The 27352-nt window shown below is 45.0% G+C and overlaps 1 protein-coding gene across 3 annotated transcripts in view; it reads left to right on the forward strand.

Moving 5' to 3' along the window:
• kalrna (kalirin RhoGEF kinase a) overlaps positions 1–27352 on the forward strand; it is a 165513-nt gene that overhangs the window by 77765 nt on the left and 60396 nt on the right. For all 3 annotated transcript variants that reach the window (XM_036540637.1, XM_036540640.1, XM_036540639.1), the window contains exons 11-23: positions 2730–2921; positions 10621–10790; positions 12085–12259; positions 13702–13897; positions 15542–15708; positions 18568–18687; positions 20868–21086; positions 21750–21899; positions 23264–23378; positions 23866–23981; positions 24709–24831; positions 25440–25622; positions 27162–27280. In XM_036540637.1, the coding sequence (XP_036396530.1) occupies positions 2730–2921; positions 10621–10790; positions 12085–12259; positions 13702–13897; positions 15542–15708; positions 18568–18687; positions 20868–21086; positions 21750–21899; positions 23264–23378; positions 23866–23981; positions 24709–24831; positions 25440–25622; positions 27162–27280 (2045 nt within the window). The remainder of the gene's footprint in view (positions 1–2729; positions 2922–10620; positions 10791–12084; positions 12260–13701; positions 13898–15541; positions 15709–18567; positions 18688–20867; positions 21087–21749; positions 21900–23263; positions 23379–23865; positions 23982–24708; positions 24832–25439; positions 25623–27161; positions 27281–27352) is intronic.

Raw genomic sequence — 27352 nt, forward strand, 5'->3', positions numbered from 1 at the left:
ATTTTTTTTCTGAATTATATTAGCAGAAAGTTGCTGAAATCTGGTATTCGTTCTTCAATATAATAGAGCTTGTTGCATCACAACTTCAATAGGCCAGATGAAAGAATTGGCTTGTATAATTATGTTTTCTAAAATATCGCAAAATCCATGAAAATGTGATGGTTGCTACATGATACATGGCTCATGTCAGCTCCAGCTGCTTGGGGTTGTGTTTCAATGATAAAATGATGTGTAATCCCCCTGCATTATGGTGGATTTGGTCAATTTAGGTCAGACGATTTACCTCTGGTGAGATGAGTGAGTCTATGGGCTTGACATATGTGACCGTCTGCGCTTGTATCTGAAAATCAAATGCTACATATACAGTAATCCACCAGACACACCCTAGAAAGAGTAGGGTCTTCAGCAGGGAAGGGTGTATTTCCAAATAAGCTTCAAAATCACACCTTAGGAAGGGCCTGAAAAACCACCTTTATCCAGGGTGTCAATTACTGAAAGAACATAAATGTAATCATAAGATAAACAATGTTTCCATACATGATAGAGTACTATGCTTAGGTCTGATAAACATGTAGAGCTTGAGCATTGCATGTATTGCTTCAATCTTCATGCATTCGGTGCCTTCTCAGATCCATCTGAGTCATAAAGACATTCAGTACATTTGCATTTACACTGACATACTCTACATATACTGTCTATAGACTATATTGGTGGTATTACCCTTTTATTCCAAACGTATGGATTGGAATTCACTGTTCAATCTCAGTAATTTGTTCCATTGATTGGGGCCAAGAGGGGGCAGCTGTCCTAAGGAAACAGGAAAACTTGAAAAGTCTGGTGAGTTGTGTGATCTGAGAAAATGCATCACGCAAGACAAGCCGCTGCACCGAACACTCCATTGTGATGGATTTAGTGGAGAATTTCCAACTGCTCTGACTGAAACAGAATGAGAAATGAGAAAAGAGCGTTTGATTTTTGAAACTGGAAAAGGGAATACCATCGAAATCAAAGAAAAGCCCCAAAAATGTTGCAGATTTCTTGGATCACATAAACAGCTCACTTTTTAAGCATTATTTACTCACTTTTTATTCATTATTTACAAAGTTATTTGTCTGCCCTGAATATATTTAGCCAACAAAACACGCAGTAGGGATTTGTATCGACGGAGCTGTTAATGATGGAAATGGAGCCCCAGCCTTTGTTCCTGCCATCTGCTTATCAAGCTTATAAAAGCCCCGTGTGGACCAGACTGAGTGGAAGAGATAGCAGTGAAACCAGCAGCGTTTTAAAAGGGGGAAAACAGCAGCAGAGAAACAAACACACCTTTCCAGCTGCCAACCCGGGGACAAGGCTAAGAGGAGGTGTTGATCGCTGTCCTCTGGAGACGGAGCACCGGGGGCCGTCCTGGTAGAATCAAAGGCGTGTGGGGGAACGGGACTGCTGGTTCTGGAGGTGGGCAAGGGCCATGTGGGAGAGGCCCAAGCTGCAGAACCAATGACATTACAGCAATGAGTGCAGTGGAAGGGTGTGGTCTATGATGTCACGGTTCTAACTTGTACTTTTGTGAAGAAGAAAGGGCTTTTTCTTTTCGATTTGCATGTTTATATATGCACTTTTTTGTGCTGTATGAAATGGTGGGGCAGTCATATGGGTTCGTGTGTAATCTTGTTTATGCTAAGCGGGTCCTCTGCTTTGACACTGCATTGTCTGTGCCGTAATACATTGATCCCCTCTATTCAACACACACAAACAGGATTTGGCTAAAATCTGGGGATGTGATTAAAATAGACCAGGTCACCAGTGCCAGTGCAATACATGGGAGAAATCTCTTTTCATTGTAAGAAATTAGCAGCACTTTGAGAAAATTGAAAATAGAGAATCCCGTCTGCCGATGTCCAAATAGAATGCTTCTGTGGTTTTCATTGCAGTTTAGCTACATAAGAGGAGGCAGAATCATTTCTGTATGCGTTCGTGGCATACTGCACCACCCTTTGGTTTATTTAAAAGAGGGATTAAGATAAATAAATAAATAATCCACAGATTAACCCAAAAAAGCTTAACTGTGGATAATAAGAAGATTTGCAAAAGCTTAGACACCCACCATAGTGTAAATGAGTCTCATACAGATTCTGGCCCAAAGTGCTGACAACCATAGTCCACGGTGGGTTTTAATCATGTCTTGGTGATTAAGACAGCCATTGTTCTGGTAATTCTCCAGAATAGCACCAGGTGAGGGTCCTTCTCATTTGGTAGAGGCTTCCCTGTTTTTTCCCCTGATGTCTCTATCTATTCATTATGAGAGGTGTATAACACGTATGACAGACTCACTCCCTGACCGTCCCTTTGAGGTCAAGCCCAACCCTCTGACCATCGCCGTGGTTTCCCCCGGACAGGACGTGCATGCTGGGTATTAATCCGGCCCGGTGGCTGCTGCTCTTCTGACTTGTGGAGCGTAGATAAAAAAATAAAAACAACATGTCTGCCTGCCAGCAGAGGGATTACTCTGGCTGGATTTACACCACCGCCCCGGCACAGATGGCCCTGCTGCTTCCCTGTAACGGCATTGCCCCGGGGTGTTTAGCAGGTGTGCCCGTGAGAGCCGTCCCGTGCGGGGATAGGAGAGGAGAGGAGAGGAGGAGGGCGCTGTGAACAGAAAGAGGTGCTTCGTGCTGTAACCCGGTTTGTGTCATCTCTGCTTTGCTTTTTTTTTGGGGGGGGGGCTGGAGCAGAACACCTACACCAACGCCGACAAACTGCTGGAGGCGGCCGAGCAGCTGGCCCAGACCGGGGAGTGCGACCCAGAGGAGATCTACAAGGCGGCCCGGCATCTGGAGGTGCGGATCCAGGATTTTGTGCGCAGGGTGGAGCAAAGGAAACTCCTGCTGGACATGTCCGTCTCCTTCCACACCCACACCAAAGAGGTAAGGCTGTGTCACAGGAAGGGGAAGCCCAGGGATGTCGGGAAGCAGAAGTCTGCGCTGGTCCCTTCTTAACCCGGCTGTCACCCGAAAGGTCTGAGTGGATGTCGGGTTACGCACAGGGAAAAGGGGTTGTGGAAACCATGGCCTCAGCTGTCTGTCGGAGGGCTGGGTCGGCGCTAATGATGGCAACGAGAAGCATACCAGTCATTCAGAGAGGATCACTGAGATTACTGAGGAATGTGTGCATTCTTTGCTCTAGTTAGAGGACCCTGATCCCTGCCAGAGTCAAGCGTTCATGCTGTGCCGCATGCTCTCACTGCGAGGCTGTTTCCATGTGGGCTGCTTTATGGAAGTGAGCGCTTTAGAGAAGAGTTTTTTTTTTTTTTGTGCAGTGGTCATTTTGCATCTGCAATAAATAAAACTTCACTGAGCTAGAAACCTTCATTTCATCATCCAGTGGGCTCATCTGGGTGTGTCTTTGAGATTTCACTGTTTTTAATAGCTCTTTTCCAGACCTGTCAGTGAAGGATCACTTAGCAGACCTCTGACAGTGTGCTTTCCACCTTCTGACAGGTCACTCTGCTGAGAGGTCCATAAGCTCATTCCTCTAATCAACTGTGTCTTTGAGCAGCGGGCAGGAGGGCGATTTAAAGTGCCTCTGTAATCTGGTCTGATTGATGACAAATTATTGGTGCAGTCTCAATTCTGACCACACCACAGTGTACTACTCATTCCCCCCCACTGTCTCTAATCAGCCCATTAATTGAAAAAAAAAAAAATACGGGTGGAATTTTAAAAGGAAGTGTAGCAGCATGTCGTCTCAGAGCCTCTGGATCTTGATCTTGACACACGCTCATTACATTCACTCCGGCTGAAGTTTACTAAAGTTTCTGAGGCCGTCACATTGATGTATGGGGCGCATTAGGAATGTGAGTTTAAGAGTGAACTGCTCCAGAATGCATAAAAAAAGAGAAATCAGTATTGCAACAATGGGAGGTGGTTAGCACCGTAAGCCCAGTGCAGTTTAATATTGAGAATAAGCCCCGGCTGAGGTCAGGAGATTACTGTAATCATAGTGGAACAGATTCGCCAGACTGTGTCTCCCAGGCTGTTTATACACACTGATTTATCGATTTGTTATTGTTTGTGACTGCAGAGTTTTTAACCAAGGTTTTTTTTTCCGTTTGCTTTCTTTGAATGAAATTACCTGGACAGATTGTTATCTGCCAGTAAACAGGCTTGTGTTTCCAGCCGTCTGGTTCTCTGAAATTTATGGTCCCGGTAAAGCTGATGATGTGAATTATCATTTTTGTTCATGTGTTGAATTCAGATGGGTTTTCGTGGTATGAAGGGCTTGGAACTCCTTGACGCTGAGTGGTAAATTGATTGTATATGGTGTATGCACTTTTTGGCAGCCAATGAGAGTCTTGGATAGGATTTTGCAGCTTTTTTTATTTTTGGGGGGGGGGGGGGGGTTTGTGGGGGTTTGGGGAAGCTGATTCATTATAGATGTGTGACCGTAAAGGTTGAGGTTACACAGAGGTAAACAGCTAGCTTTTGTCCAGACTGGACTTGGTCACTTGGAACAGGTGAAGTTTTTAGCTGGAACAGACCAGAAAACCTGTCAGACTTTGGGACAAGGGCAGTCCTGGAGTCACTGAATGCTTTTCCACAGTTTTGGCTGCTCGGCTCACGGTAGTTCTTTGAGGATGGCCCCCTCAGAGAAAAACAGACAAGCTCCAGCGGTGGCTTCGGATCAGACTCACAAATTTTAGTGCGGTCTGCAGTCCAGAAGGCAAAGGGACAGGTGCTTTTGTGAATTCAATTCAATTCAATTTTATTCGTATAGCGCTTTTTACAACACAAGTTGTCACAAAGCAGCTTTACATTGACCCCAGGCCTGAGACCCCCTGAATGCCGTGGATGCCTCTGTGTCGAAGCTCAGTGTGTGCTGGGAATACTGCCTGTCCAGGGTGCCGTCACTGGCACGGTGTGGTTGGATCACCACTGAAAGAGTATATCACCAAGTTCCCTCCAGTCCCTCCAAAGACCCAAACCGCAGTCATTTCTAAATTTGTATCCTGCGTTAGTCATCCCTGTGTCAGAGTCATTCCCTTGTTTTTCTCTGGTCAAGGTAAATTTCTGGTCTCAGTCTGTGATGCCGAGGAAAATTACAACATTAGAATGAATTCTAAATGCAGAGTGGTCTTTTTTTTTCCTTTCTCTCCTCGTTATCCGTAGCTGTATATCACTTGCATGGTGTTCATTCTAAGCTAAAATATGTATCTGTTTGCTCTGCTGTTGCTGCTACGGTTGCGTCTCGCTTTGAATGTAAAGTACAGTAGGTCACATTGTGGGTGCATAAAGTAGCATTTAGCCTAAAAGAAGAACAAACTGCTGAATGTGCCGGAGGAGAGTAAATTACATAGACTCTGTATGGTCGTCTGAACACACAGAACACACAAACGGCTCTTTGCCGTTTGCTGGGGCTTTTGGATAAGACTGATTAGCTAACTGAGTTAGGCCTTTCATTTGACGCTCTCAAGTCTGCGTTTTGAAAAGCTCTGTCTGAAGCAGGATGGTATAGCAGAGTGGTTCCAGAGCAGGTTTTGTAACCGAAAGGTTGCTGGTTCGATTCCCCACTGGGGCACTGCCACTGTATCCTTGGGCAAGGTATGTAATCCACAATTGCCTCAGTAAATATCCAGCTGTATAAATGGATAACATTGTGGAAAAAAAAACTGTAACCTATGTAAGTTGCTCTGGATAAGAGCATCTGCAATATGCCTATAATGAAGACGTACTGCACTGAGGCAAACACTGGTGAGAACTGCTCGTCAGATTCATACAGCAGACCCATTTAAAGGGATTGTTATTGTTATTTGTATCTATATATGCTCTTTTCCAGACAGTGTGTGTACTGGAATTGTGCTTTAAAAAGAATATTAAACACCCATGGGAATAAAAGCACAACCCTGGGGACACAATCCAACATGCTGTTGACATCAAAGCGTAGAACTTTTTTGGCTGCCACAGGAAATGTCTGCCTTGTGTGACAGATGAGATTGAAATGCAAAGTTTTTTTCCCCCTGTTTTGGTGTAGATTGCTTAGTCAGTGTTATCTCAATGTGCTGACAGCTCCACAGTCACGCTGCTGATATGGATGCCATCCTCTGAAGCACTGGATGTGAGACGTGGGAGTGATTACGCCTTTAATGCCGTCCATAAAAAATGTTGTGAGTCCAGCAGAAGTGTATCTTCCTGATGTTCGGTGTGGAAGTTGTACTTTAGGGGATTTATCTGCAGTTAGCGAGCACAGGCAATGTTAACCAAATGCTGAATTGATCGAAGTTCGTCTCACATTTTTTCGAAGTTTTTCGAAACGGACCGGTGTGAATGTGGCCTGGGTTTGCAGAGCTTGATTAAACAAGCGCGTCTGTGCTTGACGCTGTGTGTGAGCGGATCGCTTTGTTGTTTGGTGTTGCTATTGGCCACCTGCCACTGCCCAGCAGGGGGTCCTCTCCCCTGCCGGCAGACCTGGATCTGTGCCCCCCCCCCTCGGCATCCCAGCTGCCCTTCAGAACATTTAACCCCTCGGCCTGCTCCACTGTGTGCAGCGGTGACTGATCTCAAGGGGCAGCACTGAAGACAGGGAGTGGAAATATGATGCCGATCAGCGGGCAAGAAATGGAAGCTTCCGGAAAGGCTTCCATCATCATGTCCGCTGCGCATGCCTCAGTTCAGGACAGGACCGGGTCTCGTACTGCTGTTTCGGCTCTGATGTCTCTCCTGAGATCTGCCGTGGCCACTCCTCCCTCTCTGTCAGGGTCAGGTCTGGGATTAAGGAGGAGTGGGGGCTGTGCGTTGGCTCTCTCCCTCACTGGGGAGTCTTGTGTCCACCTCCTGCTATTCTGCTGTCCTCTCTCTCCGTCAGGATCACGTCAGGGATTAAGGAGGAGTGGACTCGTGCTGTGACCCTCTGTCCCTCTCTTGCTTTTCCACCAGTGATTATCGGTGCTTATTCTCATAGCTTTCCTGTTCTTTGCTCAATGGAGGAGTTGCGTTTATATACTGTTCTATACCAAGAACATTCCAATCAATGGATTATCTCACCTGCATCAACGTGCAACAGTCACCTGGATAACACCTGGCAGCCCTTGCACAGAATTTTGCTCAGGAAAGCCCACCACACATTTACTGTCCATTTCATGAGGAGTTGATTAAATGAACATTTTTATTCTTGTTTGCATTGCAGATATGGAACTCTCTGTGTAACCCTCTTTCTCTGTGGAACCTAAGAGTCACTGGATGTTTTCATGATAACAGTGACCTTTTTTAACATCTTTCCCCCAAGATTGTGTCTTCTACAGAATAGTGTGCTCATCACTTCTCTAGAACTTTAGTCTTTTGTGTTGCCCACAGGGAAGACAGCCTCTTGTTGGCCCACCAGCACTACTGTTTTCCCTGAAATTCTTCTATTTTCATGTAACGTTACAAACTAATCCCACCCCCACATAACCTCTGCCATTAAACCAGATACTGTATGTATACAAATTGGCATGACTGCTGGCTGCTATAGGAATGTTTATACCACACTTCTGCACAATCATGTACAGTATACACTAAGCTTAAATGTATTTAAACCTTGAACAGAATCAGTCAGAAGTCAGTTCAATGGTACAAGTCATGGTCAGTCAGTTTTACAATTATGCTTTTTATATATATCTGTATATCTATGTATATAGATATATAAGTATATTACAATATCAGCATTGTATGTATTTTAAATACATAATCCAATTCTGTTTTATTTCTTGCTAATCTCATGTCTTCATTCAGATTTATGTTTAAATCTCTGCGTAATTCTGCTTAAACCGAGCTTGCAATGTACAGTAGGAGTCTTTCAGCGGTAGGAATTGCGGAGCTTTTACAGAGCTTTTACATTTGTAATCCAGAGCGTTCTCAGATCAGACGTGAAGAGCAGTTACTATGGGAACCACAGAAACGGCAAATCCACTCTGTATTATAAATGTATTAACCCTTGCAATGGGAACTGAATATACTGTAGTCTGTGGTACTGAGTCTTTTACTGCTCAGACTAACAATAAGGGAGTTCTTAATGGAGAACAGTTTGAAGGGCTTTCCTGTGCTTCATGTGGGTTTATTGCAGAATAACGTCTATATTGAAGAGAGGTGGACACTGTGATCTCAGGGGATTGGCATGCAGGTTTGTTGTGTTGCGAACACTGAAACGGACTCTGGCTTTGCTGTTTTATCCAGCAGATACAGCTTAGTTTTGATTTGATCTGATATGCAGTATTGCTTGCCACCTCAATTGAACTCCATATTTCTTCTTTATTGAACAACATTCTGATCAGTTCTTTTAAAATCTGTGTAATTGTATATTCAGATTTTGTTATGTTATTGTCATAACGGCAGCCCAGCTTTTATGACACTACAATAGTTGAATCAGCTCATAAAATGCCTCCATTTTTAGATGCACCACATTCAGGCCACAGGTGCTATTCAATTTCTTACAGTAGTAGGTATTTACCTGTCCTCTGTACTTTTATACAAAACCCTTGGCAGTGCCCTACAGCTACAGATTTGACCGTTGGCTGATGTTAACAGGCCATTTCTTGTTTCTCATTGGTCAAAGTGTTTGAATCAGCTTTCTCAAATAATAGTGAATTACCCTCATTTTGAATTAGCTTCATTTGTATCGAAGATGTTCTATCTAGAAGATGTTTTAGAAGATATTTGCTTTAAAGTTTACACAGATGTTAGAGAGGAGGATTCGGATCTTCTAAACAGCGTTGTTGTGTAAGGCTCTTGTCAGTTATGTGGTTCTTAGTATAATATAGATTTTCTGTAAATATTTTGTAGTCCTTAATTACGGTTCAGCTGAGTAAATGAAGAGGCTTTTGTGAGAGCTGTTGGGTAATCCATCAGCATTACGCACACCCCCGGCCCTCATGTCTGAAATCGATATGTGCATAGATGCGGTGCACAGTGTAATGGATGCAGGAGTGATGCCAGCCGTGCAGAGTGCTCTTTGTCTGAGAAGGGCATTTGTCTCCGTGGATAATGCAAATCTAGGACACAACTCTGTGTTTGTATACCGGGGAAAGGAATAATCAATGATTGAGTCAAATATTATTTGCTAGGTGGCGTTAGCAGATTACAATTTCAAATTGCAATTTCACTTTCAATGCAAATCCATGGGATGATATCTAGGTAGGGGGTTTTCTGGTTGTGACTGAGCTTACACACTGACTGACTCCCTGACTGAGTGACTGACTGACTGAGCAGCTCCCCCAAAGCAACAACAGAGCATTTATTTTACCATTCGATGGCATGCTATTATTAAAGAAAATGTTGTCATTTTCATTGAGGTTGAAAAGCATAGCATGCTTTACTTAAGTTGAGTTTAACACAATTTTGTAGAACATTTTCTTAAACGTTGCAAAACATAGTATGCTGTTCTTAAGTTGTGTTCAACACAATTTTTCATAAGTGTGAATCACGGATAGAAGAAGATTTGATTCTTCCTCATTCCCTACCCATAAAACATTGTGGCTGTGGCCCTTTGGGGCATGCAGATATGCAAAGCCACATGTAGTGCCCTCTGTATGAGAGTAAAAAGGCTGTTATTCTCCTTCTCTTCCTCTCCTCTTTGCTGTGCTTTTGAGGATCGAGCATATTAAAACTGCTCTAATGATGAGAAGAGGTTGAAATAGAATCGCTTTAATCATTTAATAGAAGCAAACATGATGAGTTACTGCATAAACGTGCATGGGGAATTGCACTGTTCAGTGTTACTTGAGAGAATGAGGCAAAATTTAACCGGTAAACAAATGCTAAGGCAATGTGACCATTCTCGCATTTGCCTAAGGAAAGAAATTTGAATGCAAACAAAAACAAGCCATGCCCTAGCCGGAGAAACTTCAGTCCTGGAAGGAACCACATACACACATGTCCCACGGCCTTTTCGTGACCTGGAAAATCTCCAGCGATGCCCGCGTGGCCCCGTGTACCGTGTCAGTGTTATGATGCGATGGGTTTCATGCCTCCTAATTTCCACATTTCATGAGCACAGTAAATTTACTTCAGCCAATTTACCCTGGCCATGCCTCAGATGCTATGTGTCATTCCATTTTCTGCCTTTCTTGTACACGCCGCAGCACCGTGGATGAGAGTCACGGCTGAGCGCACATTTAGATTTTTCCTTGGGAGCAAGGTCTAATGGAAGTGCACATAATTCACTTTAATGAACATTTGGCTGATTGCAAAGGGTGATGAGTGCCCCCCTTCTGCTGCGCATCCCAAACACAGTGACAGATGTTTGTTTTTTTCTCCTGCGTTACCTCGTCTGCAACAGGTAACATTTTAGAAATACTGAAATTAAGCTCTGCGTTTCACCTTACCAGTGTCCTGAAGAGGGCCTTTGAGATCACTTAAAGTCCACTGTTCTGATTGTAATGAGTGTGTTGAGTATGGTGGTAAAGATTTGCTGTGGTATTACTTAACTCTCAGACTTTTTTTTTCCTTACCTTTGAGCATTGTTTAAACGGAACTTCATAGCCGTAAGTCCTCCACAACTTCCAGTAGCGATCTGGAACTCCTTTGCCAGTCTGGGAGGGAAGAAAGCGTGCATGGTCTCCCTGATTAACGGCCTTTCCTGTGGGTGTCTCCCCAGCTGTGGACCTGGATGGAGGACCTGCAGAAGGAGCTGCTGGAGGAGGTGTGCTCTGACTCGGTGGACTCCGTGCAGGAGCTCATCAAGCAGTTCCAGCAGCAGCAGACCGCCACGCTGGAGGCCACTCTCAACGTCATCAAGGAGGGGGAGGATCTGATACAGCAGCTGAGGTGAGGGGCAGGTCATCCGACCACCAGGGGGCAGTGTCACATACTAGCAACTGGAGATACGTGTGATAGTTGTACACTGGTATGTGGGTCATTGCATTACGTTTTTTGTTTGGTGGGTGCCCTTATCTAGGGTAAGATTCTCTGCTGATACAATTGAAGTACCTTAATCAGGCCTGGGTTGGTTTGAACTTGCCACCTTGTAGTTACAAACCAAGCCACTACAAATTCACTCTCAGGTCCGACTCAAGACGTAAGCATTTTACAGCCTATCCCAGCAAGTAGTATGATGGTTCAGCTGTGTTGTGTCTCTTGGGCCATTTTTTCAGACCAGCATTGGCATAAATTCAGAAGTTGATCCACTTGCACACAGTTGTATATTTATTACTTTTATTAATAAGGATGCCTTGCTTCTCACTGAGAAATGGTTAATTAAGCAATGAAGCAATTTCTTTCTCTGTGGGAGACTCACACAATTGCCATTTGATTATGCTGAAGAGGGGCATTTGTCATCAGAAGAATGAATTTCATTTCTGTGTTTGCGTCGGTGCAAAGGGACATTCTTTCAAATTGCATTTTAATGTAATGAGAATGCAGAGGAGAGTGTTTACCTTGTCTATTTTTTGCTGAAATAAAAATGAAAAAATTGCTGATGAAACAGCAAGATCGCATTGGCACTTCAGCTTATTTACTGTTAAATGTTATGTTTTTTTCATGACCTCTCTTCATCAGATGTCAGTTGTGGAGTGTGTGGAGCACAATAGAGAGGCCTTTTACTTTGAAGAAATACTCTCATCAAATTACTAATACAATGTGTTCTAACAGGAGTGTTCACCTGATTTGTGTTCTTTCAGGATCTTTATCTGTGAGAAAAGGTTTGCTTAACCATTAGTACATGCTACATTTACGTGGCTGGTGGATACATGCACCTGGCTTTTTCAGTAAAGAAGCCTGTGCTTTAAGAACATCAATTTTTAAAGATTGGGTACTCCATTAATGTGTTTTTTTTAGGATATACTGTAATTCTCTGGTTAAAAGTGCACATTCTTCTCCAGGATGACTTCCATGACTTATCATTAAAATATTTAAAATTTTGGGGATTTGAAAAAAAAGAGTGTATCCAAGGGGAATTTCCTTTCCAGCTATGGAGCAGCCTAAAAACTTTCCCAAAGCTGGTACACCCCCACCCTGCTCTCCAGCCATGAGGCCGCTCTTCAGCTCCCACTGCCTTCTTGCTCTCAGGGTGGCTAGTGACCACGCCTCCCATGTTGTGTGTTGTCCCGGTCCTCGGCTGCAGGGACTCGGCAATGTCCAGCAACAAGATGCCTCACAACAGCTCGATCGCGCACATCGAGAGCGTGCTGCAGCAGCTGGACGAGGCCCAGGGCCAGATGGAGGAGCTCTTCCACGAGCGCAAGATCAAGCTGGACATCTTCCTGCAGTTACGCATCTTTGAGCAGTACACCATCGAGGTGAGTGGGCTTGCAGTGGGCGGGTTTGTCGGGGGGTGGGGGGTGGGGGGGATTGGGGGCGGGGCTGTGATGTGGGAGACAGATTGGGGGAGGCCCCCAGGAGAGAGGGGCTCAGGTGGCTGTGGAGAAGGGGTTTAGGAGACAGTGAGAGGAGCTAGTGTCTGTGTGCTGGGGTACATCTGCTCGCTGCATGTCTTTATTAAATAATGCAGCATTTGGGTAGAAAGCAGTGATGCCAGTTGACTTGGATTGATAGCTGTGCTCTTCCTAATGGGAGGTGCTGTTAAACTCCAGGGAAGACCAGTCCTGCTTTGTAGTGAATTACACCAAAGAGAAAAAATCTCTGGACATGTGTGTATTTGTGTGAGTGTGTGTGTACTTAATGTTCTGGCTTCAAACTACAAATTGACAGTAAACCAAATTTTTATTTTCGCATATACATTTGCCAAGAATTAAGCCACTCACTTCTTAATAAGCACAATTTATTTAAATAGATTTCAGTCTAAATTACAGGCAGGATATGTGTTTTAAAGTAGAAGCGAACATATCATATCCATGAGACTGTAATTTAATGAACCTCCGCAGAGCTGAAATGAGGTTGAACTCTGCTCTTCTGATCACATGGTGTAGATGAGGGGGATGGTATTTGAGGTTAACATTAGATTGCTAAAATATTCCTATTATACAGAATTAATTAAGCAGAAAGACCTAATGAAGCGACCTGCCCAGGTAACGCATGACTGATTCACTCATTGCTACCTCACTCAGCTTGATTCAGTGGAAGAATGGGCTGTTTTGACTGCATATGTGCTTTCATTGTCCACCTTTTATAACTCTTTTACCAGTAACAATAGTGTATGCAGTAATTGTTGCAGTAGGACTAACATTGCCTGGTTAACATTCATTTTAATTTGATAATTAAGATAATTAAAATAAAGAATTATTCAACCTCCATATTCCGTTGGCTTGGGTATTTTAGATAGATACTATAATAAGAAGAATTCAATAAAGGTTGAATTAAATTGAAACTAAAGATGGACATTTGATGATTCATCCGTCTTCAGTATGCAGCATGTAATGCCAAAATGGTATACCTATTTCACTATGACACACTGAACTTTTCCTCCAGCTGGAAACATAATGTTTATTGCATCCACAGTGACTGATGGTGGCAGCGTTACTAATGGTATGAAATGAAATACGTACACCAGTTTGGCATGATTTGCGGTGAGGGAAGGTGCGTTCATTCATGAAAATTCATGTGCATATTCCTTTGGCTCTGTTGGTGTGGGTAGACATTATAACAATGCAGTCCTGAATTATGTTCCAAATGGAAGATTAATATGGATTGCGTACCTTACTGTACAGTTCCCCTCAGACCGGTAGAAAGCGGGCATGTGACGGAGGAGCTCGAGGGTGACGCGGGTGTCTCCCCGCTGCAGGTGACAGCGGAGCTGGACGCCTGGAACGAGGACCTCCAGCGGCAGATGAACGACTTCAGCACGGAGGACCTGACGCTGGCGGAGCAGCGGCTGCAGCGGCACACGGAGCGCAAGCTGGCCATGAACAACATGACCTTCGAGGTCATCCAGCAGGGCCAGGACCTGCACCAGTACATCATGGAGGTGCAGGCGTCAGGTGAGGGGGAGGGCAGAGTGGGTGGGGCGGAGACAGGGTGCAGTCTGATTTGGGGCAGGTTGGGGTGAAGTTGAGGTGGAGTCGAAGCAGAGGTGGGCGGGGTCAGGGGTGGAGTCTGCGGCTGAGTTGGAGTGTGTTGGGGCGGAGTCGGGGCGGAGCTGGGTCAGAGTCAGGGGTGGGGTGTCTGGCTGAGTTGGAATGCGTTGGGGTGAAATTGAGGTGGAGTTACAGTGAAGTCAGGGCAGAGCTGGGTGGAGTCAGGGTGGGGTCTTTGCCTGAGTTGGAGTGTGTTGGGGTGAATTTGAGGCAGAGTCTGGGGCGGAGTGACACACGCTTGCGTGAGAGCAGGCCTGCATTTCAATACAATGAGCTGCAAACAGACGTGGAGTACCAGGAAGCAAGCGCGTGACTGGGAGGACGGCAGAGGGGCCAGGCCTTATCGAAACAGCTCCTGATCTGGCCAGCTGGAGAGAGTTTGGGAATTGGGTCGAAAAAGTGTGGCTCTTTCCCCCTTCCCTGACAATCCTCTTACCCACGCTGTGCTTTAATGTGACACGCTGGGAGATATTTTTATTCTCAGAGGGCAGGTTTAAACCCTCCGAATCCCTCTCCCGCACGCACCACAGGGACCCCCCGCTGCGGCGGCACCAGGCTGCCACCCTCGTGCGCACGCGTCTCGGCCGCTGTCCAAAGCAGTGGCTCTGCTGCTGTATCCCTTCGGGTCGGCACCACTTAAGCACTCACAGTCATTTAGTGAGAACTAAATACTGCAAGCTACAGAATTCATTGCTGCTGTGGTGTCACCCCGTGTACTACTTTTTCTGGATATTCTGCGACATACTTGGGTGGATAGCATGCCCCAGCTCTGGCTTTCTGTAGTAGGTTCAGTCATCAGCTGAGCTCTGTTCTCGGTCCCACACAGGTGGATTCCCAACACAACATCCTAACCGCACGCATATGGTCTGTGTAATTTCCTTCACTAATTTTCCGTGCAAAAAAAAACAAACAAACAAAAAGAAATTCTTAAAAGTGAGGTGGTCTGAAAAAGAGATGGTGCTGTTTTGACAGAGGGAGGTTTTGAGCTGTCATGAGGCCATATTTACTAATATGTTCTAGGTATGCTTTGTTATAGTCTGTCTTTGAATATTACTTTGTATCCAACGTATGTTAGCCTCATAATAATGAATATTTGTAAAAAGAAGATTGTTACCTAGATTATTTTTCCTATTAGACAAGAAAAAATCAAGAAAGTTAGATTGTTGAAGGTTCATAGTGTATCATGTAGTACCACCTAGTGGAGAAACTGAGTTTCTTCCTCTAACAAGGTGACTGCCTCATAGATTTTTTTATCATATGATTTATTTTTAATAAGAATATGGGGCAGTGTATCATTTCAGGAGTTACATTTCCATTAAAACGACCTCTACTATTTGCATACTCTACATTAAAACTGATTCTACTGTCTTTTTTTCTGCAAAGCTTAATGGCATTCCCTCAGTGCCACTGCACAGCACCATCAACCCCCTGCTTCTCATTAATCCTGCACAATGTGTGTGTGTGTGTGTGTGTGTGTGTGCGTGTGTGTGCGTGTGTGTATGTGTGTGCGTGTGTGTATATGTGTGTGTGTGTGTGTGTGCCCTTCAGGCATTGAGCTGACGGGGGAGAAGGAGGTGGACCTTGCCACCCAGGTCCAGGAGCTGCTGGAGTTTCTCCATGAGAAGCAACACGAGCTGGATCTGAGTGCGGAGCAGACACAGAAACGCCTGGAGCAGTGTCTGCAACTGCGCCACCTACAGGCTGAGGTCAAGCAGGTACAGCAGGCCTGCACCTCCATCTGCATGCAAACACAGACACTCACACGCACGTACACACACATACCATTGTACAGGCATGCACACACTCACTCACACACAGACACACACACACACATGCACATGATACAAAGCAGTATGATGCTGAAAAACCAGATGGCCCTAATTCACACTAACAAGAACTTAGAGGAGTCTTATTCCCAGCCAGAGCTGAATATTTCCTCCATGTCTGCATACCTGGATCGCAGTTTGTTTAACAGTAAAAAAAAACTTGTTTTCCATCTCGACATTTTCACTTTATTTCAGTTCAAGGAAGTTCAAATGTACTTTAATAAGAGAGCTCACAGCCTCAGGTAAGCTAGCATGATATTGAAAACACATCAAGAAACACAGAGATATTATTGTGATAAAATGTGTGTAAAACCATATATAAAACCACAGTTGGCAGATACATACACACACGCACATGGACACACACGCACACACACAGTTGGCAGATATACACAAACTACATTAGATTCAGTCTAGGAGACACACATTGGTGTACAAGATTGTGACTCCCTCTGACAAGATTTATTTATTCAATCAAAATAGTGTGCTTCTGCAAGAGGGCCCTTGTTTCAGTGGATACATATACATACGTATGTAAAGATTTTTTATATTTTTGCATTATTTTAGCCTTACCTCTAGGAAATTAGTGATAGGTGTGTGCGAGTGTGCCGGAGAAAGCAAAACCTTGTGAAGACAACAAGGTGATGTTTTTCTCTCTGAAAGGAAGTGTAGGCCGCAGAATGAAATTGTAAGACAGGAATGGATTGAGTTTCCAGTCGAATGCTCTGAGGCCCGCTCCCTGGGTTTCGCCGAGCTGCGTGATTGAATTACAGTAGACACCTCGGTAAAGCTTGGTGGGCTCTTACTTCCAAACTGCAATCTGCGCAGACCTCATCCAGTGTAGGAATCAACGCATCACTTATTTAAAGTTAAGATGAATAATTCACGCTTGCGATACTGAATCAAAGTTTATTTTTTATGATGATATTTCTTCACTGAAAGGACTCAGAAACGCTAGAGAATATTCTGTAATAGTTTAAGGTGCTCACATCAACCGTAGGGACTTTGACAACAGGGGTTCCGTTGAAACGCTATGTGTGCGATTCTGCATTCTCCCTGTCACTGTTTCCCTGATTCCCCCCTGTGTCTTCCTGTGTACAACAGAATTGGACTCTCTGCTGTAATTCCTTAGACCTTGTGTGTGTGTGTGTGTGTGTGTGTCATGAGAAGGCAACTCAACACGCCATTTGAAAAATCAATGCCTTTCCATGCAGCTCCTTAGCCAAGCCCAGCTGCTTTCCCTCTGTGGACACTTAAGGAGACACTCAGCCTATGCACTGTGGCTCGTTGTTTTAAAGCTTGAGTGACATTTTGAAGGAAAGTAATACATTTTTTTATTATTGTTGTTAGTATTCCAAATCATCATGAGTCTTGCAGTCACAGAAATGAACAAAATATGTTTTGTAGGAGCCCGAAAAAACAATACAGTAGTTTCACTTAAATGGAACAAAGTACCAGAGGAGTTTGAGTGCAGCCTTCAGTGACTCTGTAAGCTCTGTCTTTATGGGGAGAGTAATTTTGTTCAGGGTGATGGTGAGAGCCAAACTGCTGTCGAAAAAGAGCGTCAGCAAAGTGCCTCTGCTTTGCATGCAGACCAGTGGAAAGAAATTTGGTCTATTCTGAGAGAGGCTTTCAGCAGCAATCTGAAAGGAAAGGTGTTTATGTGCCTCTCACAGACGCACACTCTCTCTCTCACACACACACACGCACACGGACGCACACGCACGCACACACACACACACACACACACACACACACACACACACAGGATATACTCTCGTCTGATGCTGTAAAACCAGATGGTTCTTATTCAGAACAACAAGCACTTGGAGGAGTGTGCAGCCACATGCTGCAGGCGGTAGTTGAATGTTTCCCGAGTGTCAGGAGCTTCAGTGTCTCCCTGGTGCTTTCATTATCTTGTCTGATTTGCATGGCTGCTTACAGGTAAATTCAAAGTAAATGTTAGCTGTTCGGGGGTAAATGCTAACTTTTGCTGCCTTAAAACACAAAACCATTTACCATCACGGTGCTCATCTCAGTAAGATGCGGTGAGGGGGGGTGTCTGACTGCTGTTCCCTCCTGCACCACTTCTCTGCCCCACATGCAGCCACAGGGGGGGGACTTAGCGGGGGGGGGTTGCACATTTGCACGCTCAGCAGCGGTCTGGAGAGGAGAAGCGCTCACATATTCACAGTCCTCTGGGAAATTAGGACTTAAATGGAGTATGAAATGGCTTAACGTTGTCTGTGAGGGAATACACAAAGAAAAAAAAAACTGTTTGTATACAGCACGCTGCAACATGAATGGATTTTTTTGTTGTGCTTTTTCCCCCAAAACACCCCGATGGATTTAAAAAAAAAATACACCAACCACCGTCAACGAGCAGCACCACGCTTGCACCGGTTCTTCCAGACCAGTACATTTGCTTCCACCAACCGCACATAATTTGTGATGGCAGAACAAGAATTAAATGTCGTTTACACAGAATTATTCCAGCACAATGTTTGCTTGCAGGCATGAACTGACATGTGCAAACTGTTGCTATCCACGCGCAATATGGTAAACACTACTGTTATCCAGAGTGATTGACAAAGCAAAGATACATAAGTGCATATCATAAGCCCACATGAACAACGGCACATACCAAAAACTTTAGACCAACAGCATTATAATCAGAGAGTACTGCATGACTGCAGGATGTGACAGTATTCATGGTGACCCTCCTGACTTGTGTGGTGTGGGGGCCAGGTTCTGGGATGGATCAGGAACGGGGAGTCCATGCTCAACGCCAGCCTGGTGAACGCCAGCTCACTATCGGAGGCGGAGCAACTGCAGAGGGAGCACGAACAGTTCCAGCTGGCCATCGAGGTAATCACCCAAACCCGGGCTGAGCAGGCTAATCACTTCAGCATGGGCCTCCTGTAACACTGCTATATATGTACACAAAAAACAATGCAGAGCTTGTTTTTATTTACTGCAGTGGATTTCATAAACCCGGGGTGAGTATGAATATAAGCATGCACTTAGACACACACACACACACGCGCACACACACACACAAACACACACACACACACACATACACACACGATCATGCTCTTACACATGCACACACACACACACACACACACACACACACACACGCACACACACACACACACACACACACACACACACACACACACACACACACACGATCATGCTCTTACACACACACACACACACACACACACACGCGCACACACACACAGACACACACACACACACACACACACACACACACACACACACACACACACACACAGAGGAGGGCTTGTTTTAATAACTGGAGTGTAGAATAAGATGAGGTGTACTGTTTGTGTCTGGAGGGAAGCCTCAGGCATGCTCTCGCTGCTGCGTACCGTTACAGCTAATCTCCAGGAAAACCCACGCTGTATGGGATTCATCATGTCTCTGGAATCCATTCTGGATGAATGAAAACAAGCTCTTTAAGGACCTATCAGATAGTTCACTTTTATTAAAACAGTGTGCAGTATGTGTTTGAGAGCTCAAAAGACACTCCCTTTTACTCACCAGTGATAGGATAGGCTCACTGGGGGGGGGGGCAGTGTAGCATAGTGGTTAAGGAGCAGGACTTGTAACCGAAAGGTTGCTGGTTTGATTCCCCACAGGGACACTGCTGCTGTACCCTTGGGCAAGGCACTTAATCCACAATTGCCTCAGTAAATATCCAGCTGTATAAACAGATAACATTGTAAAAACCAGTAATTGATGTAAGTCATTCTGGATAGGAGCGTCTGCTAAATGCCAGTAATGTAATGTAGGGTAAATAGGTGCATATTCACAGCAGCATTGTTCTCAGCATAGGCTCTCAGTAAGACCTTTCAGGTGGTCTTACAATAAGCGTCCTCATTTAATAAGTGTCCTTAAGCAAAGTATATATCCCCACACTTTTAAGACCGGCAGTGGTGTTTTTATAGGGAGTCTTAGGGCTGGATTTGATCAAAAGCTAAATTGATATTACTAAGGATTTCATTACGTTGTGCCTGGGTCAGAGTCACATTTGTCTCCTGAGAGACGTGAGGGCATGTTTTCATGTGTACTTTAATTAGTGTTTAAACTAGAGGTTCAATTCGTATTTTATGATAGTTCATAGCTGTCTATGGAAGGTCATAAAACATACAGAAATTAGTATTTGTTGTTTAACGGAAGCCACGAAGGTTTCCCCCTTTCTTTATGTCAGTCAAAATGTGAAACAACAAATTACATTTACAATTACGAACACAGTATGAGACAATCGCTTGCTTTAAAAATGTAAAAAGATGCCATGTTTTCACTGGCTACTTTATTTTGTTCATAGTGTCAGTATCCATTTTTAGTTATTTTGCAATCAATATTTTTCATTATTCCTCTCTTTGAGCAAATTTAAGTCTTCAGCAATGAAATCAATCTTGAGGTCTGTCAGAGAAGAGATGGAATCAAGATTAGACACAGCAGCTGCATTTCAGTGGTTTCATTGTTTGACTAAATTCTAAGGGATTGAATGAACCCTTAAAATATGTTTGCTTCCTTGATTTATCTTTTCTCCCAGCCCCAGCCAGTGAGCTAAGCTGGCAGGGCTCTTACACTAGGCTAAATAAAAGATTCATTCTGTGAGTTCACTGTGCATGAATGGGAAGACAGGGGAGTGGTGCAGACATGCAGCTGTGTGCAGAACGGCAGGTGTGAAATCAACACCAGACTGGAAAGTCAAGTGGTTAAGGAAATATCACCATTCTGTCCCTGTAATCACTTTTCTGTTTTAATTCATAATTCATGAATGACAGCATTTGTGTGAAGCAGGTGATAAATTTAAATAGCATCAAGGATTACATTTCAGACCTAGTTTTCACCTCGTTCTTGCCCTGCTTTTTGGCTGAGCAAAATCACTGTACATGCATACCGCAAATGCATTGATTTGGCTTGTGAAAGACAACGTATACGAGACCGTACGTGCTCTTAGATTGTCCTGATCCAGCCTCTTGATGGGTCGTGCTTTCCTCCTGCAGTCCCTGTTCCACGCTAACTCCCTGCAGAAGACGCACCAGAGCGCGCTGCAGGTGCAGCAGAAGGCGGAGGTCATGCTGCAGGCCGGGCACTACGACCCCGACGCCATCCGCGGCTGCGCCGAGAAGGTGGCGCTGCACTGGCAGCAGCTCATGCTGAAGATGGAGGACCGGCTCAAGCTGGTCAACGCCTCTGTGGCCTTCTACAAGACCTCTGAGCAGGTACGTTGCCATACAGTGCCCCCTGGTGGGCAGTGTGTTACTGGTGTGCTGTGCGCAGTGTGTTAATGGTGTGCTGTGTGCAGTGTGTTAATGGTGTGCTGTGTGCAGTGTGTTACTGGTGTGCTGTGTGCAGTGTGTCACTGGTGTGCTGTGTGCAGTGTGTTACTGGTGTGCTGTGTGCAGTGTGTTAATGTTAGACTGTGTGCAGTGTGTTATTGGTGTGCTGTGTGCAGTGTGTTAATGGTGTGTTGTGTGCAGTGTGTTAGTGGTGTGCTGTGTGCAGTGTGTTAATGTCATACTCTGTGCAGTGTGTTATTGGTGTGCTGTGTGCAGTGTGTTAATGGTGTGCTGTGTGCAGTGTGTTAATGGTGTGCTGTGTGCAGTGTGTCACTGGTGTGCTGTGTGCAGTGTGTTACTGGTGTGCTGTGTGCAGTGTGTTACTGGTGTGCTGTGTGCAGTGTGTTACTGGTGTGCTGTGTGCAGTGTGTTAATGTTAGACTGTGTGCAGTGTGTTACTGGTGTGCTGTGTGCAGTGTGTTAATGTTAGACTGTGTGCAGTGTGTTACTGGTGTGCTGTGTGCAGTGTGTTACTGGTGTGCTGTGTGCAGCGTGTTAATGGTGTGCTGTGTGCAGTGTGTTACTGGTGTGCTGTTTGCTCTGCAGGTGTGCAGTGTGCTGGAGAGTCTGGAGCAGGAGTACCGCAGGGACGAGGACTGGTGCGGGGGCCATGACAAGCTGGGGGCCAGCGCAGAGATGGACCACGTGCTCCCCCTCATCAGCAAGCACCTGGAGCAGAAGGAGGCCTTCCTCAAGGTACTGTCCTCCACACTCCACCCTGAGGGCGAAGCACAAATCACAGCGTCTGTGGGCCACATTGGGATGGAGTCTCAGGGTAAAGCATGTCCTGATAGGACATGGTCAATCCTAATGACCTTTTTCTTTACAAAAAAAGAAACCTTACTGAAACTCTGCCACGTTGAGCAGAAGTTGTTTGTCCATGGTTGTTTCTGACCCCGGACTACTCCAGTCCTGTGGCATAAGAAGAGAGGTGAAGTGAGGAGGAAACAGCGTGAATGCTTTCAGTTCTTATCCCATAATATCTACACACATGTGGAGGGCACAGAGCCGTTCAAACAAGGCGTATGATTCAAACTTATTTTTGTCTATAATGACTCACATCTTAATTTGGTTTAGCAGCTTTCAGAACTGAATTCATCCTAAATCCTCCCCTGGTCGACTCCGGTAAGACCGTGCAGTCTGTTATTATCACGCAGCGCCACGGCGTCTCGGTTTCCTGGCCCTTGCAGACGTCCCCTCTGTGCAGCGCTCTCCTCCCCTGTTTTATTTGGAGTGCCTGTTCCCCCTGCTATGTAGGCCAGGGACACTTCTCTGATGGAGTGCGACACTCCATTACGCTTCCTGTCTCCTCCCCGCAACCTTGCCCCGCTGTGACAGTACCCGCGCCCCCAATTTAAAACAACATCAGTAACACAGAGCAGCCTCGGCCAGCGAGTGGACGGGCACAGTGCTGGCCCGGGCTTCTGCAGCAGGACTGATGTCTGTGTGTTAGCAATGTAGCTAACAATGATGTGTTCACAATGATGATTTCAAAAATATCGGTGTTCACAATGCATGTCACAATGCATGCATTTTTTCCCCCTAAGGTCCCCAAAGGTGTACATTAAAACAATTATTTCCTGAAATGCAGCTTGCCATGAAAGGGAATCTTCCAGCAGCAGTTCGAGTGCAGAATAAATGCAGATGGTGCCGTTGGACGTTTACTGTCAGGATGATGTTTAATCCAAATTTTATGAAAAGAGCTTGTGTATTTTACTGATTTTACAGTGGGCTATTTATTCTTCAGTGATCACATGCATCTGTTTTAGGCCAGCCTGTAGGGTTGTTTGTTATGTACGGCAGGAACGGTACAAGGCGTGATGACATGAGTCCCCCAGCGGAAAGCTTAGGTTACAAATAATGCCCTGGAGCTTATTGGAGCCTGAGTGCTACTTGATATAGTGCAGGAAAGGCCTCCCAATTCTGCATAAAATGTGGCGTGTTTGTGTTTATGTACAGCCAGGGAGTAGTAATCACTCGATTGCTATTTGCTAGTGATGCAGCCTCCTTGGCTAAGACTCTGTGACTCTGTGATAGATTGCTTAACCCTTATGTGGCAGGCGTGCACACTGGCCAGGAGGAACGCGGAGGTCTTCCTCAAGTACATCCACAGAAACAACGTCAGCATGCCCGGAGCCGCCAGCCACACCCGCGGGCCCGAGCAGCAGGTCAAAGGTCAGTGTGGGCTTCTGTTCTGGCAGGTGCTCAGGTCTGTTTCAGAACTCCTCGGGTGGAATTCTTTTTGTTTGCGTTAATAGAGCATCCCTGTCTGTAAACTCTCTGAGCATTTCTTATCCATGTCCTAATGGATTTCAGCACTGCTACCATCTACATGGTCTCACCTATACGGTCTTAACTTGTCTTACCTTCAGTGGTCTGAACCGAAGTACTTGTGTCAGTGTGAAGCAGTGATTAAGGAAGTGTTTGGCTGTGGGTTTGAATGTTGGGTGGAGCGTGGAGCACTAATGAGTACTAAATACAAACTACTTTAATACATATGCTATATAAATGGGTAATGTGAGAAATGAAAGAAATATAAGGTGCCCGGCAGTAATGGTGAATGCTAGAAAATGATGTAATATAATGTAACAGTCCAAAAGATAGGAATGTTTTGCTGTAAGCTATGGATACTCGCGTTGACGTCTCTTCCTCTTCCCTGTAGCTATCCTGAATGAGCTGCTCCAGAGAGAAAACCGTGTTCTGCACTTCTGGACCATGAAGAAACGGCGGCTAGACCAGTGCCAGCAGTATGTGGTGTTTGAGCGCAGTGCCAAACAGGTGAGTCTCTCATGGTGTTTCAATAGAGAGCAAAACAGGTGAGTCTCTCTCATGGTAGTCTCATACAAACCCAAACAGGTGAGTCTCTCTCATGGTAGCCTCATACAAAGCCAAACAGGTGAGTCTCTCTCATGGTAGTCTCATACAAAGCCAAACAGGTGAGTCTCTCTCATGGTAGTCTCATACAAAGCCAAACAGGTGAACCTCCCACATGGTGTTCCAATAGAGAGCAAAACAGGTGAGTCTCTCTCCTGTTATTCTAATACAGAACCAAGCAGGTGAATGTCTCCCATGGTGTTCTAATGCAGACCCACACAGGTGAGTCTTGCTCCCAGTTCTAGAGCACAGTCCCAAGCAGGTGAATATCTCTCACGGTGTTAAAGTGCAGCACCACACGGGAAAGTCTCATGGGTACACACCAAAGTGGAGAGGTGCTGTCTGATTGGTAGATTTGTCTAGAATGTGATATTATTCTCTTGTTTTTTTCTGAATTCTTTCACAAATAGAAGGGAATTGTTCTGTCTACATTCTGCAGCATGAGGAGTGAGCCTCATTGCATTTCCATCTGATGCATTATTGAGTGCTGGAATAATTAGGCCCCAAGAGGGTGCCATTGGGAGGGAACAGGCAATGTGTGTGTGTGTGTGAGGGAGAGAGAGAGAAGGGGAGAAAGAGAAGGGAGGGAAAGTGAGTGAGTTTCCCTCTGTTTCCCTTTGACTCACCGCAGGCCTTAGACTGGATCCAGGAAACAGGAGAATGTTACCTCTCCACTCACACCTCCCCTGGCGAAACGAGTGAGCAAACTCAGGAACTGCTGAAGGAGTATGAAGAATTTCGAGTCTCTGCCAAGGTAAGACACGGAGGGGAAAGCGCTACTGTTCCGACGCTTTTCCTCTGTACCGAAATCACCTGCCAGGAACGTCAGTCCGAAAAAACACTCTCCCCAAAGATTTATTCCTCCTTAAAATGATTGACCGTCTTGTCTGTATTGCTGCATCAATCAACAGCCGAGGCTTTCAGGTCTTCAGCGAGAGATTTATCTCCATGTTTTCACATACTCTGACGCTGATGTTGAATGTTTCGGCTATATTTAACAGTGATTAAACTGCAAGGGATAAATACATGCATGTTGATAGATACATGCATGTTGATATACACATACGTGTGGAGAAACACACTCACGCATGTTAATAAGCATACACGTGTTGAGACACACAAATGTTGATGAACTCACTCCTGTTAATAACCACATGCAAGTTGATAAACACACATGTTGATAAACATACACAGGTTAACAAACACATACATGATTATGAACACTCATGCTTATAAAAGCATGCAACACACACTTGTTTGACGAACACACTCATGTTGACAAACAGATGCACACATGTTGACAAGCATACGCTCTTTGACAGACACACGCGTGTTGTTGAACACACTCATGTTACATTTCAGCAAACTAAGGAGAAGGTGAAGCTTCTCATCCAGCTGGCGGACAGCTTTGTGGAGAAGGGCCATGTCCATGTCAACGAGCTGAAGAAGTGGGTCACCACGGTGGACAAGCGCTACCGGGACTTCTCCTTGCGCATGGGGAAGTACCGCTGCAGCTTGGAGAAGGCACTGGGCATCAGCTCTGAGGTGAGACTCATTGCATCACATTCGCCGGCAGGGCTTACATTTTTCCAGCAGAATTTTAGTCTCTCAAGTCGGGGTTTATTCCCTCTGTCAGAGCTTTAGTCTCTCCATTGCAACTTTAGTCTCTCCAGTACCAATTTAGTCTCATCAGTGCAGCTTTAGTCTCTGTCTCAGAGCTTTAGTCTCTGTCTCAGAGCTTTAGTTTCTGTCTCAGAGCTTTAGTCTGTACAGTACAGCCTTATTGCCTCTAGTGCAGCTTTAGTTTCTCAGGCTGTCTTTCTGTCAGCGCTGTTTTCTCTCCAGTGGAGCATTAAATGTGATTATTTTTGAGTGGTGTTAATATCAGTCAGCCTTGAACTTGCATACTCAGAGGACACTGGACTGACATGACCCTGCGGCTTACATTGATTTCCAATCATCTGCATAAATATGTGTAAAACCTCAGCTCTCAGCTCGCAGGGAGTGTTGCTACATGTCAGATTGTAGGGGGCATGCTTGTTAGCTTTGATTTGTGATACAATTAGCTCATGTTAATTCCTGTGTTGCATTTCAAAATGTCTCAGAACGTTGCAGTATCTTTGTTGGAAGGGCAGTGTTATTTATAGACAGGGAAGGGCTTGCCTTCCAGGCCCCTGGGGAATGGAAACAGGAAGTGATGCCCCCCCCCTAACTGAAACAGATGCACTGCTCTGGTCTCTCTGCTCCTTCATTGCCATCTTTGTACACTGAGATAACCACCCCGGCCAAATTGCTCGCAATTAGAACCTACCTGACAGTGATGTTGATGCAAATTGCCACTCATGTTTGTTCCAATTTGCTTTCTTGTCCTAACATATATTTCTGGCAATTACTTCATTTTACAAGATGAGAGATTATATTATGTACTAAACTAAGGATGATGTGATTTCCTCCTGCCTGCCTTTTTTGGGTCCCAGTGTCTCTCCCCTTGGAAAAAATGTAATTAATCTAGTCTGGGAAAATCTGACCATCCCGTGTACCTACATAATGTAGTTTCAAAGATGCAACTACCTATTTCTGGCAAATGGTCTCCAGCTCCTCTCGAGTCACCTGTAGTTGTTTCTCAGAACGCTTTCTTTTGTACGGATCTGATTTGTGGAGACCATACAGCTCCTCTGCCATGTCTACATTCCTTTTATTCAGCCCATTGATCGCGGTCTTTATATATGAATGGACATATGCACACAACCACACACAAGCATGACACATACACACCGACGCAGAAAATATGACACGTGTGTGTGCATTCAGACATATACATGAACAGGCAATTTCTCACAGGACATGCCTTTCTCTCCATTTGTGCACAGACTCAATAAAGACAGCTGAGCTGAAATGAGGGCCAAAAGAATGAAAATTGCATCCTCTTCTTTCACATTTATTTTATTCAGAATAAATAATGTGCATATCAGGTGCATTAAAGAAAGTGAGAATAATCCTGTGTAGTGTTATTGTGTGGATTAATATCCCATGTGGCGGAAGAACAGGATTTTGGATTGAAGACATCCTGTGTTTCTCTGGCAGGATAATAAAGACCTGGAGCTCGACATCATACCGGCCAGCCTGACCGACCCAGAGGTCAAACTGCGTGACCCCAACCACGAGGTCAACGAAGAGAAGAGGAAGTCCGCCAGGAAGAAAGAGTGAGTGTGGAGCTGCACACAGGAAGATCCCAGAGGATGCAAAGGACCCGAGAAACCAGGGAATATCCTGAG

The sequence above is a fragment of the Megalops cyprinoides genome, chromosome 11 (assembly GCF_013368585.1).
Source record: "Megalops cyprinoides isolate fMegCyp1 chromosome 11, fMegCyp1.pri, whole genome shotgun sequence".
Lineage (NCBI taxonomy): Eukaryota > Metazoa > Chordata > Actinopteri > Elopiformes > Megalopidae > Megalops > Megalops cyprinoides.